Source organism: Medicago truncatula, chromosome 4 (genome assembly GCF_003473485.1).
Source record: "Medicago truncatula cultivar Jemalong A17 chromosome 4, MtrunA17r5.0-ANR, whole genome shotgun sequence".
Classification (NCBI taxonomy): domain Eukaryota; kingdom Viridiplantae; phylum Streptophyta; class Magnoliopsida; order Fabales; family Fabaceae; genus Medicago; species Medicago truncatula.
In genome coordinates, this window is record NC_053045.1 from 38777341 (window position 1) to 38790730 (window position 13390).

At 31.6% G+C, this 13390-nt stretch overlaps 2 protein-coding genes across 2 annotated transcripts; one reads left to right on the forward strand and one right to left on the reverse strand.

The window, feature by feature from the left end:
* Positions 1-10044: 10044 nt before the first annotated feature.
* LOC11416253 (signaling peptide TAXIMIN 1) lies at positions 10045-10692 on the forward strand. The gene is made up of 2 exons (XM_003607515.4): positions 10045-10265; positions 10358-10692. The coding sequence occupies exons 1-2, from the start codon at positions 10156-10158 to the stop codon at positions 10479-10481; spliced, it is 234 nt and encodes a 77-aa protein (XP_003607563.1). The 5' UTR covers positions 10045-10155; the 3' UTR covers positions 10482-10692.
* A 522-nt stretch (positions 10693-11214) lies between these two features.
* Positions 11215-12991, reverse strand: LOC11422335 (seed biotin-containing protein SBP65). Its single transcript, XM_003607516.3, has 2 exons — positions 12387-12991; positions 11215-12109 (listed from the first exon to the last, which is right to left on the reverse strand). Exons 1-2 carry the CDS (start codon positions 12834-12836, stop codon positions 11456-11458), a joined length of 1104 nt encoding a protein of 367 aa, XP_003607564.1. The 5' UTR covers positions 12837-12991; the 3' UTR covers positions 11215-11455.
* Between the last annotated feature and the right edge of the window lie 399 nt (positions 12992-13390).

Here is a 13390-nt window from a genome sequence, read left to right on the forward strand (position 1 = left end):
TCGACATTTCTTATGTTCTTTCTGTCTTCTTGTTTCGGTTCATACTCTTCCTTCTAGTCCCCTAGTTCTATTTATCGTGAAATTTAGGTTAAACCTTGGGGGGAATGCCAAAATTGGAAAGTTGGTGGAAAAAAATGTGGAGATGGTTGGTGGTTTGCGGCAAGAGACAAGGGGGTCAGTTGTGCAGTGTCTATTGAACTCGAAATGGTTACAAGGACGATGACTGCTCTTTTCACTTTTTGAAATTGCTATTTTCTTCATCTGTTATTAACCCAACGATAATTAACTGTCGTCGGACACTTCTAAAGTTTGTGACTCTTTTGTCAACTCTATAGTGGATAAGATCAAAGTACTCAAATCAGTGGCGGAGCCAGGAATTTTGTCGAACCTGGGCTAAATATTGACCGTAGATAGATTAGTCATAGATCGAAAAAAGAGACTCGTCATTTTGTCGATAAAAGTATAAGGGCTAAATATTGACCATAGATAGATTAGTCATAGATCGAAAAAAGAGACTTGTCATTTTGTCGATAAAAGTACAATTTAAAATAAGGGAGTGTGTTCTTTTACTTTGTAATGTTTCTTTGCAGTGCAATGTAAAAGACACTTGGAGATGGCATCTGGATCCTATTGCAAGTTATACTGTCAGCAGCGCTTATTTTTTACTGACTAATCCCGACATTCCTCAGGTGGAAGGTGCAGATGCTCTTGTTTGGCATAAACAGGTTCCACTTAAGGTCTCAATATTTGCTTGGCGGTTGGTAAAAAATAAGCTGCCTACTCGATCAAATCTGATGCAGCATGGTATTCTTTCAGCTTCGGATGCGGGGTGTTTGTTGAGATGCGGACACATCGAGACTTCTCAGCATTTATTTACCTCTTGTAGTTTTTATGGCACTTTGTGGAGTCAGGTACGGTCTTGGCTTGGTGTCTCAGGCCCCGACCCCATTATTGTCTCAGATCACTTCCTTCAGTTCTCTCATTCAACAGGTGGAGTTCGTGCAAGGAGTTCTTTCTTGCAGCTTGTTTGGTTGCTTACTGTGTGGATCATTTTGAATGACCGTAATCAGAGGTTGTTTAATAATACAGGTAGCTCTATTGATCACATGCTGGATAAAGTAATGCAGACCTCTCTTTGGTGGCTAAAAGCTCATGATGTTGTTTTTGTTTTTGAGTTTCAATTGTGGTGGTCAAGTCCCTTGGCTTGTTTGGGGCTAGGCTAATTTTTGTTTGTTTATGTATATTTGTAAATACTTTTGAGCTTCCCTGGTACATCTTGTACTCGGAGGTGCCCGTGGTTTGTTAATATAAGTTCCATTTTTGATTGTTCAAAAAAAAAATAAGAGAGATGAAAAAGAAAAATTTATGAATATATAATCTAATATGTTAAGGAGAATTTGGTTGTATTGGAGAGAGGATTAGGGATACATGAGTCCCAAATCCATAATAAACTATGTTCAAATAATCCAAAACGTGAGAAGATTAGGGAAAAAAATTAGGGATATAGTTCTGGGTGAGTTATGAAAGAATTAAAAAGAAAATTAGGATCAAATCCATAAAAAATTATGGACATAGTTTAGTAAGTTATGTAAGAATTAATAAGGAAAAGAAAATCAATTAAAGAAAAGAACGTGAGTTCTGGGTTAAAAAAAGAATTAAAAAGGAAAAAATCAATTATAGATAAAATGTGAGTTATGAGTGTTGAACCCGCAACCTAAGCATTGCATGGATGCGCATCTACTGCTAGGATGAATCAACATATGTAACATCTTTGTCATACCATTTATATTTATTAACTATTTCATGTAAATTTATTGCGACGACACAAAGAAAGTATGGATTGAGCCCGGATGCATGCCCAGGCTAGCTGGTGGTAAATCCGCCCCTGACTCAAATCAAATATCAATCATAACTTACTTTTAATACTCAAATATCGTTACAACTATTCATTCTTTTGACCACCTATTTTTATCTTCTACCAGCTCCTTCGGCTTGATTTTGTTTCCTTTAGCAAATATTTTCAACCTCTTTCAGATACTTTCTTTGTGCATTAAAAACAATCATACAATTAGCTGCTTAGAATTTAGCGACAGTTTATGAAGCATAGACACTCTATGGATTAGACGTGTTTCAGTGTGATGTTTGATACTGATATGACACCGATGCATATGATTACATTGAATTATGTGAATAAGATCAAAGTATCTTATGTAGTTTGTTGAGATATTTATGTTACGTAAAAAAAAAACAATTTTGAAAATAGAAAAGATTAAGTAAAAATAATTGGAATAAATGTGTAAGTGACATAAAACCTTACTTCATATATACTAGTAGATACACACTCTACCGTGTCTTATAGAAAAACACTTTAATTTAATTATATAAAGGATAATTCATATTTTAATAAGATTTAACTATTTAAATCACTTTCATTTTGATCCATTGGAGAATATAATCCCATCTTATCTCTCACATTAAAATTTCTTCCACTTGATACACCCTCATATATATAATCCTTTACTTTAATTTAATAGTTTGTTTATGTTTTATGATATCTATGTTATCTAAATTTGAAAGAAAAAAAATGTAATAAAAGAAAATTAACTAAAATAGGTAGTTAGTGATTTTTTCTAGATTACCCTCTCTTATTTAGAGGGTATTTTACCCTCTCATGATATCAACCAATCAAAATGTTATATACATTGACAACATTAAATGTCATAAATGAGTCAATTTTTTTCTAAAAAAAGAATCAATTATAATCATAAGGTAACTTTTAATTTTTATTTAATTATAGACATGATTACATTGGAGATCATTTATCTTATTTATTTGTTACATTTGGGTCCTTTATCTTTATTTTTTTTTCCGTTTAGGTCTTTTATCTCTTATAAAAGCACATATACATCATTTTTCTCATTTTTTTATTAAAAAAAATACATAATTTTATTTTTTAAAATATCTTTTTATTAAAAATGAAACAAATCCAGAAATATGATGAAGATGTTCATCATCTTCATCTTCTTCTTTTGAATCTTCATCATCTTCATTGAATCAAAAAAAATTCTACACAAATATATCTCCAAATATCATGAATTAATGTTATATTCACCTCAAATCTTCTTTTAAATACAAAAATCAAACCCCTATAGAGAAAGAGATTTAGTTTCATCACAAAAAAAATAAAAATAAAAATTAGTTATATAAATTGTCACACTGTATATTATTATTATTTTCTAACTCAATATTCAAGCCCGACATAAAAATAACCCCCGCTTTGCATATCAATTTTGTTGTTTCCAAAACAATCTTAACTTTCGTAAAGCCTAACCCTTCCGACAGTGACTAGGCCTCCACCATCCGCCTTGCAACATTTGTGAAATTAAGGTTTTGATTTTTGTGTTTAAAATAATATTTGAGGTGAATATAACATTAATTCACGATATTTGGAAATATATTTTAGTAGATTTTTTTTTATTTAAAGAAGATGATGAAGATTCAAAGGAAGAAGATGAAGATGATGAACATCTTCATCATATTGTTGGATTTTTTTTTTCAGTTTTAATAAAAATATATTTTTAAAAATAAAATTATGTATTTTTTAATAAAAAAAAATGCGAAAAAAGATGTAAATGTGCTTTTAAGAGAGATAAAGGACCTAAACGGGAAAAAATAAAGACAAAGGACCAAAGTGTTACAAATAAATAAGATAAAGGACCCATAATGTAATATTGCCTTAATTATATTTAGGCGTTCAATCTTAATTAATTTACACTACATGACTGGCTTAGAACAATTAAAATTTCACATCAAATTTTTTTCATTTGAATGTCCTCAAATTTATTAGTTACTAGACTTTCCACCCGTGCTGCCGCACGGGTCATATACATTGTAGATATAGTAGACAAAAACAAATCTCAATGCATATCAAAGAGAATGAAATATGTGGTTCCAAATATATGCAGATGTTGGAATTCGAACCTCAGACACCACGCTTATTCACCAAAAAAATATTAATTTTTATCAATCGTGTGTTACTTCATTCTTTTGTTAAAATTATATGTCAATATTATATTATTGGTATGTTACTTCATATTTTTCTTTTTTTTTTTGAAAAAATGTTACTTCATTCTTTTGTAAAAATTATATGTTAATGTTATATTATGTACCTAAAAATAGTTCATTCTTAACCTGAACATGTAAAATATTTTATTTAAATAATTTTCCTTTTATCGAATATTTGGCCTTTACCGTAAATGATACCCTTTAACTGTTTGTTGAAATGTTTCTTCCACCTGTTTATATAGATTGCAAAATTCAGGTGCATTTTATGGTAAATATTTAACAAAGAGAGTTCAGTTCTAATTTGGATGAAAAGTGTAATATTAACAAAAAAAAATGTTGCTATAATCTTTCAAAACCCTTTTATTCCAATAGGGCGATTTGTTTTGTTGAAGAAATAGGGCGATTTGTTTTGAAGAAATAGGGGAAATAAAGCGATGCCGATTTGCTTTGTTCATGAAAATAGGAGATTAGGTGTGAGCATTAGCGTTGTTCATGAAAATAGAAGATTAGGTGTGAGCATTAGGGTTAAAATGGTAAAATTATGCAACAGGGTTTAGGTTAAAATTAGGGCTCATGAAAATATGAGATTAGGTGTGAGCATTAGGGTTGTTCATGAAAATATAAGATTAGGTGTGAGCATTAGGGTTAAAACGGTAAAATTATGCAACAGGGTTTAGGTTAAAATTAGGGCTCATGAAAATATGAGATTAGGTGTGAGCATTAGGGTTGTTCATGAAAATATAAGATTAGGTGTGAGCATTAGGGTTAAAACGGTAAAATTATGCAATAGGATTTAGGTTAAAATTAGGGCTTACGGGTTACATTTAATATATAAGAAGATAAGAAGATTAGGTGAGAGCAATAGGATTGTTCATGAAAATAGGAGATTAGGTGTGAACATTAGGGTTAAAACAGTAAAATTATGCAATAGGGTTTAGGTTAAAATTAGGGCTTACTTGTTAACTTTAATATATAAGAAGATTAGGAGAGAGCATTAGGATTGTTCATGAAAATAGGAGATTAGGTGTGAAAATTAGGGTTAAAATAGTAAAATTATGCAATAGGGTTTAGGTTAAAATTAGGGCTTACATGTTAACTTTAATATATAAGAAGATTGTTCATGAAAATAGGAGATTAGGTGTGAACATTAGGGTTAAAACAGTAAAATTATGCAATAGGATTTAGGTTAAAATTAGGGCTTACTTGTTAACTTTAATATATAAGAAGATTAGGAGAGAGCATTAGGATTGTTCATGAAAATAGGAGATTAGGTGTGAACATTAGGGTTAAAACAGTAAAATTATGCAATAGGGTTTAGGTTAAAATTAGGGCTTACTTGTTAACTTTAATATATAAGAAGATTAGGAGAGAGCATTAGGATTGTTCATGAAAATAGGAGATTAGGTGTGAACATTAGGGTTAAAACAGTAAAATTATGCAATAGGGTTTAGGTTAAAATTAGGGCTTACATGTTAACTTTAATATATAAGAAGATTGTTCATGAAAATAGGAGATTAGGTGTGAACATTAGGGTTAAAACAGTAAAATTATGCAATAGGATTTAGGTTAAAATTAGGGCTTACTTGTTAACTTTAATATATAAGAAGATATTCATAAAATTTATTCCTCCCATTTTGATTGTTCAATTTTGTCGTTCTCAACTGCCGCATTTTTCAATTTTTGAGAGAATCGTCATGATTTCAAATATCGTGAGAATTGTCGTTATTTTCAGTACAACGTCAGGTATGATGACTTGATTTTTCTTTTTGATTTGATTTTTCTTGGTTGTGAGGTAGTTAATTATAACAATTGAGTAAATCATCCGTTGTACTTTGAGGGCTGCTAGCAGGTGTTGCCGCTGTGATGTTGTGTGAGTTTGCTAGCATTTTTTTGGTTGCAGCTGAAATGGTTATGTGATGAGGCTTTTGTTCTTTTATTTGGACTTAAAGGCTTTTGCTGATAGTGAGACAGGTCTATGCGTGTTAACAGATTTTATTAGGTTGACTGCTTAAATAAAAATAATAAGTCACGATACCTGACGCGGTTCTAGCAACAACGACAATTCACACGATAATTGGAAATTGCGGCAATTTGGAACGACGAAATTGAACAATCAAAATGGGAAGAAGAATGAAAAAGAAACAAAAATTGATCAATATGGAAGAATAAAGAAGAAGAAATTTGAAAGAAGGAGATGTTTATGTTCTCACGTTCGGGGTTCTAGAATGGAAGAAATTTTATGAATGTAAATGATGAATTTAAGGACATCTAGATAAAAGAAATTTGATGTAAAATTTTATTTGTTATAAGTCTTGTAGTGTAAATCAATTAAGATTGAACACCTTAATATAAAAAAAAAATTAAATCATTTGTTGTTTCAAAAAAAAATTAAAAAAAAATTAAAAGTATTAAAAGTTACCTTATGATTAAGATTAACTCTCCTTCAAAAAAAAAAAAAAATTAAGATTAACTCTTTTATTTTTAGAAAAAATCTACTCATTTATTTGACATTTAATGTTACCTATGTATATTACATTTTGATTGGTTGATAGGTAAATTACCATCTAAACAAGAGAGGGTAATGTATACCTCACCGTAGTTAGTTTTCAAATTACCTATAATTATGGTGTAGATTTGAATTTAAATTTAAATTGGAAAATGAATCGAGTTCCTAAGGTAAACTTGTAGGTTCAGCAAAAATGTAGTTAATTGTTTTTTGAGGTAAAAATCTAGTTAAATTAGTTAACTTTAAAATACTATTAATTGGAAAAAGAAAAAGAGTAAAAAAAAAACTTCCAAATACGTCTCTCTAACATGAGTCGGAATGCCAACTCTTTAACTGGAGTTCCAGTAACATTATCGATCCACTCATCCCCGCCGACCACAAAGTCAGTCTCTTAACAACAGTCAAAACCCTAATGTTTCTTCCTACTGCACAACTTTGTTATAGTGTTTCAATCTTTCAACAGCGGTCAAAACCCTAATGTTTCTTCTTGTTGCACAACTTTGTTATAGGTGTTTCTTTACTCATAATTCATACCATTAAGACCTTCGGTTGATGTATCAAGAATTTCTTGTGAATTTTGTGCTTTCGTATTTTGCTTTTATCTAACATTTGTATTTATGACTATCGTGTTGGCTTCTAGGCAGTGGCAGATCTCTTCAAAGACCCGCGGGAGCCACTTCATCCCCCAAATTTTTTTTATATACCATATTAGTTGTATTTTGTCAATAAGATTGTGGCTGCTGCAGTGGAAAAGGGGTGCCATAGCGTGCTAAATGTTGCTGGTTTGACACTCCATGGCTTCTTTTTTACATATTTATCTTATACTTTTACAAATTTTATTAAAAATGGGATTCAAACCCACATTCTCTTGCTACTTTCAAACAAGTCATACCACTAACCCAGTTATTAATTACTACTATTTCTTGAAATCATTTAATATATATTACATAGAAATTTGACACCCCAACAAATTAAGTCAAGATCCGCCACTGTTTCTAGATAAGAAACATCATGGTCTCATTTGCATTTTATTTAATAGAACTGGTAATACATTGTTTCACTGTAATGTAACTAAATCTTATCGATATGGTTGTCTTCGTATGCATCTTTAGAATTGTAGTCTTTTTTTTGTCATAATATAAGTTAAATTATAAAAAAAGAAAAGAAAAGTAAATACAAGATTGTGCAAAGACCTGGACTAGTAAAACCCAAATCGATCGAAACCCGACGAATGATACAACAATTCGGTACAATAAATGCTATAAAAATAATGATAACTCCAAACAACAATGGCCACCGACAGTTAGTATCGTCGACCTTTTACTCGCGACGATTCTTGAACTCTGCTCTGTCGTAGTGGAGCTATCTTCCGCCTCCAACAACAACAACACTGTGCTGCAGATGATTTTTTTGTTTTTGTTTTTAAATACACAAATCAAATTTATGTTTGTTTTTTGTTTTCTTGTATGGTATGATTGGGTGTATTTAGTTTAAATGATTACCATATTTTATAGAAATATACTGCAATTAAAAATAATAGATACTATTGATTTATTACAAATATTAAAAAAAATGTTGATGTAATTACAAATTCTTATGAGTGAAATGAAGTTAACAAAATTGAGTCTCGGTTGCTTTTTAATTATTATTATATAATAAAATATGACAATTAGGGGGTGGCAAAACGGGCCTAATCCGTCAGACCAAGCAGTTTAACACGTCATTTTAGACGGTTTTAAGCCCATCCTTTATAGTTGATCCACCCAATTTAGCCCAGAGGTGGGTCGTGGTAGGGTGGGGTGGTGGGTCCCGAGCTTATTAAAAATGATGTTTTCATTTGTATATTCTACTAATAAATAATAAGTGACTCAATTTTCAAAAAATTTCCCTAAAAATAATTAGACAATTCTTTAAGGCACGAAACAATTGAACAATTTTTTATTAGACAATTTTTTTTTTCTTTAGGCTAGATTAAACTGGACATAAAATGATTATAAGAAAATAAAAATGATTTTTTTTCATAATGGTAGTATATCTTTTAATAATATTTGTCAAGAAAAAATTATTCTTTAAAAAAAAGTTGTTAGACGGGCCAACCCGCCAACATGCTAGTGCACCTTTTGACGAGACGCGGTGTGTTTAAACCCGCCACCTCAAGTTGACCAGCCCTACCCTACCCCATTTTTCTCGAACTTAAAGCGGGTTGGGTCTAAACGGGACGGACTGACCCACATTATCATCCTTACTGACAATAGCTACTAAAATAACTATCAATAAAATAAAGAGTAAACCCTCATTTGGGTCCCTGAAAGTGTTGCTCGCTATCAGGCACATCCCTAGATCAATGAAACGAACCAAAAACTCCCCCAATGATTGTTTCGTTAGTCAAATGCATCCAAAACGTTAACTTGGTGTTAACTCTGTTATACTCATAGATGAGGGACCAAAATGACACAATCATGTTTCTGCCATCATCTTTTTCAATCTTCTTCAATGCCCTCAATTCCTTCATCTTCTTCAACACTACTCATGAACTCATGCTCACCAACACCTATGCCCAGAAGTGATCATATTCAAAATCAAAATTCAAAATTGATTCACTCATGCTCAAACTTTACAAAATCTCACTTCTAACAATATTACTTAGGTGCAGCTGTCTGGATTGGGGGAGGTACACAAACTGTCCAACTGTGTGGCAGTGTTTAGCCTACAGTTGGTTGTGTTTGTTTACTGATTTTTGTTGCTCGCTTTTCATAAGGTGCAGTTCATGGTAAAAACATTATCTCTCATGCCTTGGCCATGAAGAATGTTTTAACAAATAATAAAAAAGTTTTATTTAGAATAAAAAATGGTTTAACAAATAAATAAAGTGTGTTGGAAAATATGTGGCAAAAAATATGTTGAAACTATGAATTTTAAACATATTGAATGTTCGAATTTTGAAGATATTGAATGTTCAAATTGTGACATTCAATATGATAAAGAATGTGTTGAATCTATGATAGAAAAATTAGTTTCAACACATTCTTTGTCACAAAGAATGTCACATTATTTGGACATTCAAATATTTGTTAAAACTATATGTTTCAATAAATTAGTTTTATTTAGATTTATGAATTTGTTTATTTAGATTTATGAGTTGGTAAAAATTCATGAGTTTTATTTAGATTTATGAGTTTCTTTATTTTCAGTAAAAATAAATTAAAAAATAAAAATACTAAGAAAATTATCATTTTAGCATTTTTTAAATAGAAAAGTTATAAAAAAAAGGTTAATTTGCAAAACTTTTCATAAAAAAATTCAGTGTACTTTTTCCTAATATTTACTAAGATTTTTCCATCATTTACACACGTTAAAAGTTCGAAATTGTAAGTTTGTATTGAAAATTGTAAGTTGATATAAAATATATATTTATTTTTTATAAATAATTGTTGTTTTTGATAATAAAAAAAATTATGATAATTCAAGAGTGAGGGAGTATTAATTTATGGTATTCAGAAGGTGATAATCTAGAAAAAGGGTTCACTTTGTATTTGAAAAGAGATTGAAAGAGTTAAGAGAGGAAGTAGTAGTGATCAGAAAAGATGTGCAATTCAGAAGGTGAATGCAGACCATTGGGTTTTCTATTAGGTCTTCCTTTCGCCTTTCTCTGTCTCCTCATCTCAATCGTTGGTGTACTCATCTGGATTGTCGGGTTGGTACCCTTTCTCTTCTCTTCTGGGTTACTTTGATTTGGGTTTCGATCTAATCGCTATAAAAATCAAAACTTTTATTCATATTTTGCAGATTGGCGCTTACTTGTATATGTCCTTGTTGTTTGTGTTTAACTATAATAGTGGAGCTTGCGCTTGAATTGGTCAAAGCTCCATTGCATGTCATGGAGTGGTTCACCTCTAAGATCCCCTGCTGAAGATAGTTTCTTGTTATTGTTATTGGGATTGATTTAGGGTTCTTAAGGTTGATGTTTGGTTTTTTGGGTTTTTAAATTTTATCTACAGAGTTTACTATAGTGTGTTTAATGAATTTTAATTGCACAGAAAGAAAATTTTAGTTTTGTTTGATATCTGTGAATTAATTTGTTTATTACTTTGAACTATATATGGAACTATTGTTCTTATACATTTATGTATGATTTTGCTTTTACATAGTTTTTATCATCATTTAATAATTTCATGTTCATCTTGTTGATTTCAACTTGTATCATCTGAAATCAACGCCCTTTTTGTTGAAATTGGATTCCCTTGACGGGAGGGAAAATACGCATGCAGAACATGATAGTCGTTCAATCAGATGACATAACAATACCATCTGATCCGATCTTGATCGAATGACCATCGATGTCCGAGTTTCTTTGTGTTTTTCCTATTGAATGTGATTGATTGGAAAAGTTATCAGCTCTTTGGTTGAAGTCATTGTCCACAATAATTGAGTTTGGATGAAAAAAATAATGTAGACTAAGAGTTTTAAAAATTTATATGCCTTTATTTTTTTAAAAATTTGATTGTAATCATTGGTGTAAGTTGTGTCATAACAAAGGGCAATTTCAGTTGTCCTTGTGATAGGAACAATGCATAATATATACAAGGTCATCATAAAAAAGAATTGGATTAACGACTGGATTTGAGGAAACTTGTGAGCAAATATTCATAGAACAAAGTGATTGTTCATTGTTATATAATTCCACAATTTGATGAGACTGCTAAAATATATAGAGCTCTTTTACTAGAGCACATATTTGCTATAAGGATGCAAAATAGAAGTCTAATTACATATACTTGTATTATTTTATAGAACCACGTAATGAAATTCTTATTTATTTACAACTTCATAAGGCAGATTTGGATAAAACAGCTTATATCTATCAAGAGGTTTAAAACAGATTATTCACTTAGCATTTGACTCAATGCTCTGCTTTGACTCTGTTTCCCCTTCTCCAAGGGCAAGCACCTTAGTTGTCTGTGCAATTTCTGCAACAGTTTCACCTATAGCACCCAAAACTCCACCCTCTTTTCCCTCTTCACTCTTTTCCATCACTTTCTTCGCTGGTTGAATCATGTTTTCTCCAATCTCTGCCACAGTTTCACCTACAGCTCCCAACACAGTACTTCCACCATCAGTAACCTTCTCCATCTTCACAACACCATCTTGAGGTTGTTCATTATTTCCTTCAAAGCTTTTTTCAGCTATGTTTTCATTTAGCTCTTGTTCTTGTATACTCTTTGTGGAATCATTGGCTTTCACAGCGTCTGCATAAGTAGCATACACTTTGTTTCTTTTTCCTCCCTCTTGACTTTGTAAACTTTCATCAGTTTTGTTCATCTTTTCTGCATGTTGGATTTTAGTTTCCCCAATCACACCTTGCTTTTTTGCTTTGTCTCTCTCTTGAACTCCCTGAAAGCTTTCCACAGTGTTGCTTTCATTAGCCATCTGTGGAAGTGGACGAACAACACTAGATTTCTCAATTCCTTCATGGTCCTGCCCTTGTGTCTCTTCAAAGCTTTTGGTGGCAGTTTTTTCTGATGGCCCCTCCTTATATTCCTAATTGCAATTGCCAAATTTCTAAGAGTTAGAATTTTACACCAAAGGTTCTTTAGATTCTACAATAAAATGACTACACATTTTGCATGCATATCAAGTTTCAGGATACATAATATCCAAGTTAATTAATTCACTTAATTCAGGTACTATTTTCATATAAATGTTGATAAGGATGGTTATAAAAAAAGCATAGAGCTTTCAATGAATCAATGTATGTATATAAAAGAGAAAGATAGATATCTAGATGAGGCATTGATTTACATATAGAAATAAAAACCTTATTTTGTGAAACTCTTTTGGCCTCTGATTCCTCCTCATTGTTCCTTGCTTCTTGTTTTACTCTTTCTTGGGCATTTGCATTGGTATCATCCATTGCCTTCTGACATCTATTATGGTCCATTGTTGTTTCTTTCTCCTCTCTGTCCCTCAATCCTTTAGCAGCAGCTTCTACCACGCCTTTTATTTCAAACTTGTTCAAATAACCTCCAACACCTTTAGCTTCTTCAGACTCGTTGTATCTACCAGAGTGTGGCTCTCCAATATGCTGTTTTTTGTTATCAGTATCACCCCCTCCTTTATCTTTATTTGATTCCTTAATATCATTCACAGCAGCAGCAAAGTTTTTGTCAAGGTTTTTTCCATGTTTCTGGATATGAACCTCTCTTACCTCCAAAAACGTCTCAGTCTCATGGTATACTCCTCCGCGAAACATTTGTTCAGATGCCATTGTTTTTGTTTTGTTATCTCACGTTTGAAAACAATCAATCATACACTGTTCTCTACTATTGGTGAAAAAGAAGTTGAACTGTGAGTTTAAAAGAACAAAATAGGAACATGTCGGTTTGAAGTCTGAAATGTGAAGAGGATGAGGTTTGCATGGGGAAGGACATGTGGTGTAACAAAGTAGCCTAGGAATCGTTTTCAAACCAATTGCAGTGATTCAGCTTCTTAATCCAAACATTGCCACGAGCTAAACTTGTCAGATTAATTGAGACACGTCAAAGCTTAGAAGAAGGAATGTTTTGTTATTACACTGGAGTTCTCTGGAACACACCATATTACCTAGTTTATTGGTTCATCATTTCGTATTATTCATATTCCTTCCCTATCACCATTCCTTCCATTTATTTCCACTCAACGTACCCATCATCATATCATTATATAAATATGTAATTTTTTTACGTTAACACATATTTTTACGCTCCATGGTGATTTTCTAAGAGTTACACTTTGTAACTTCCGTAAAATTATGATGGATCGTCGTGATTCTGACACATCTAT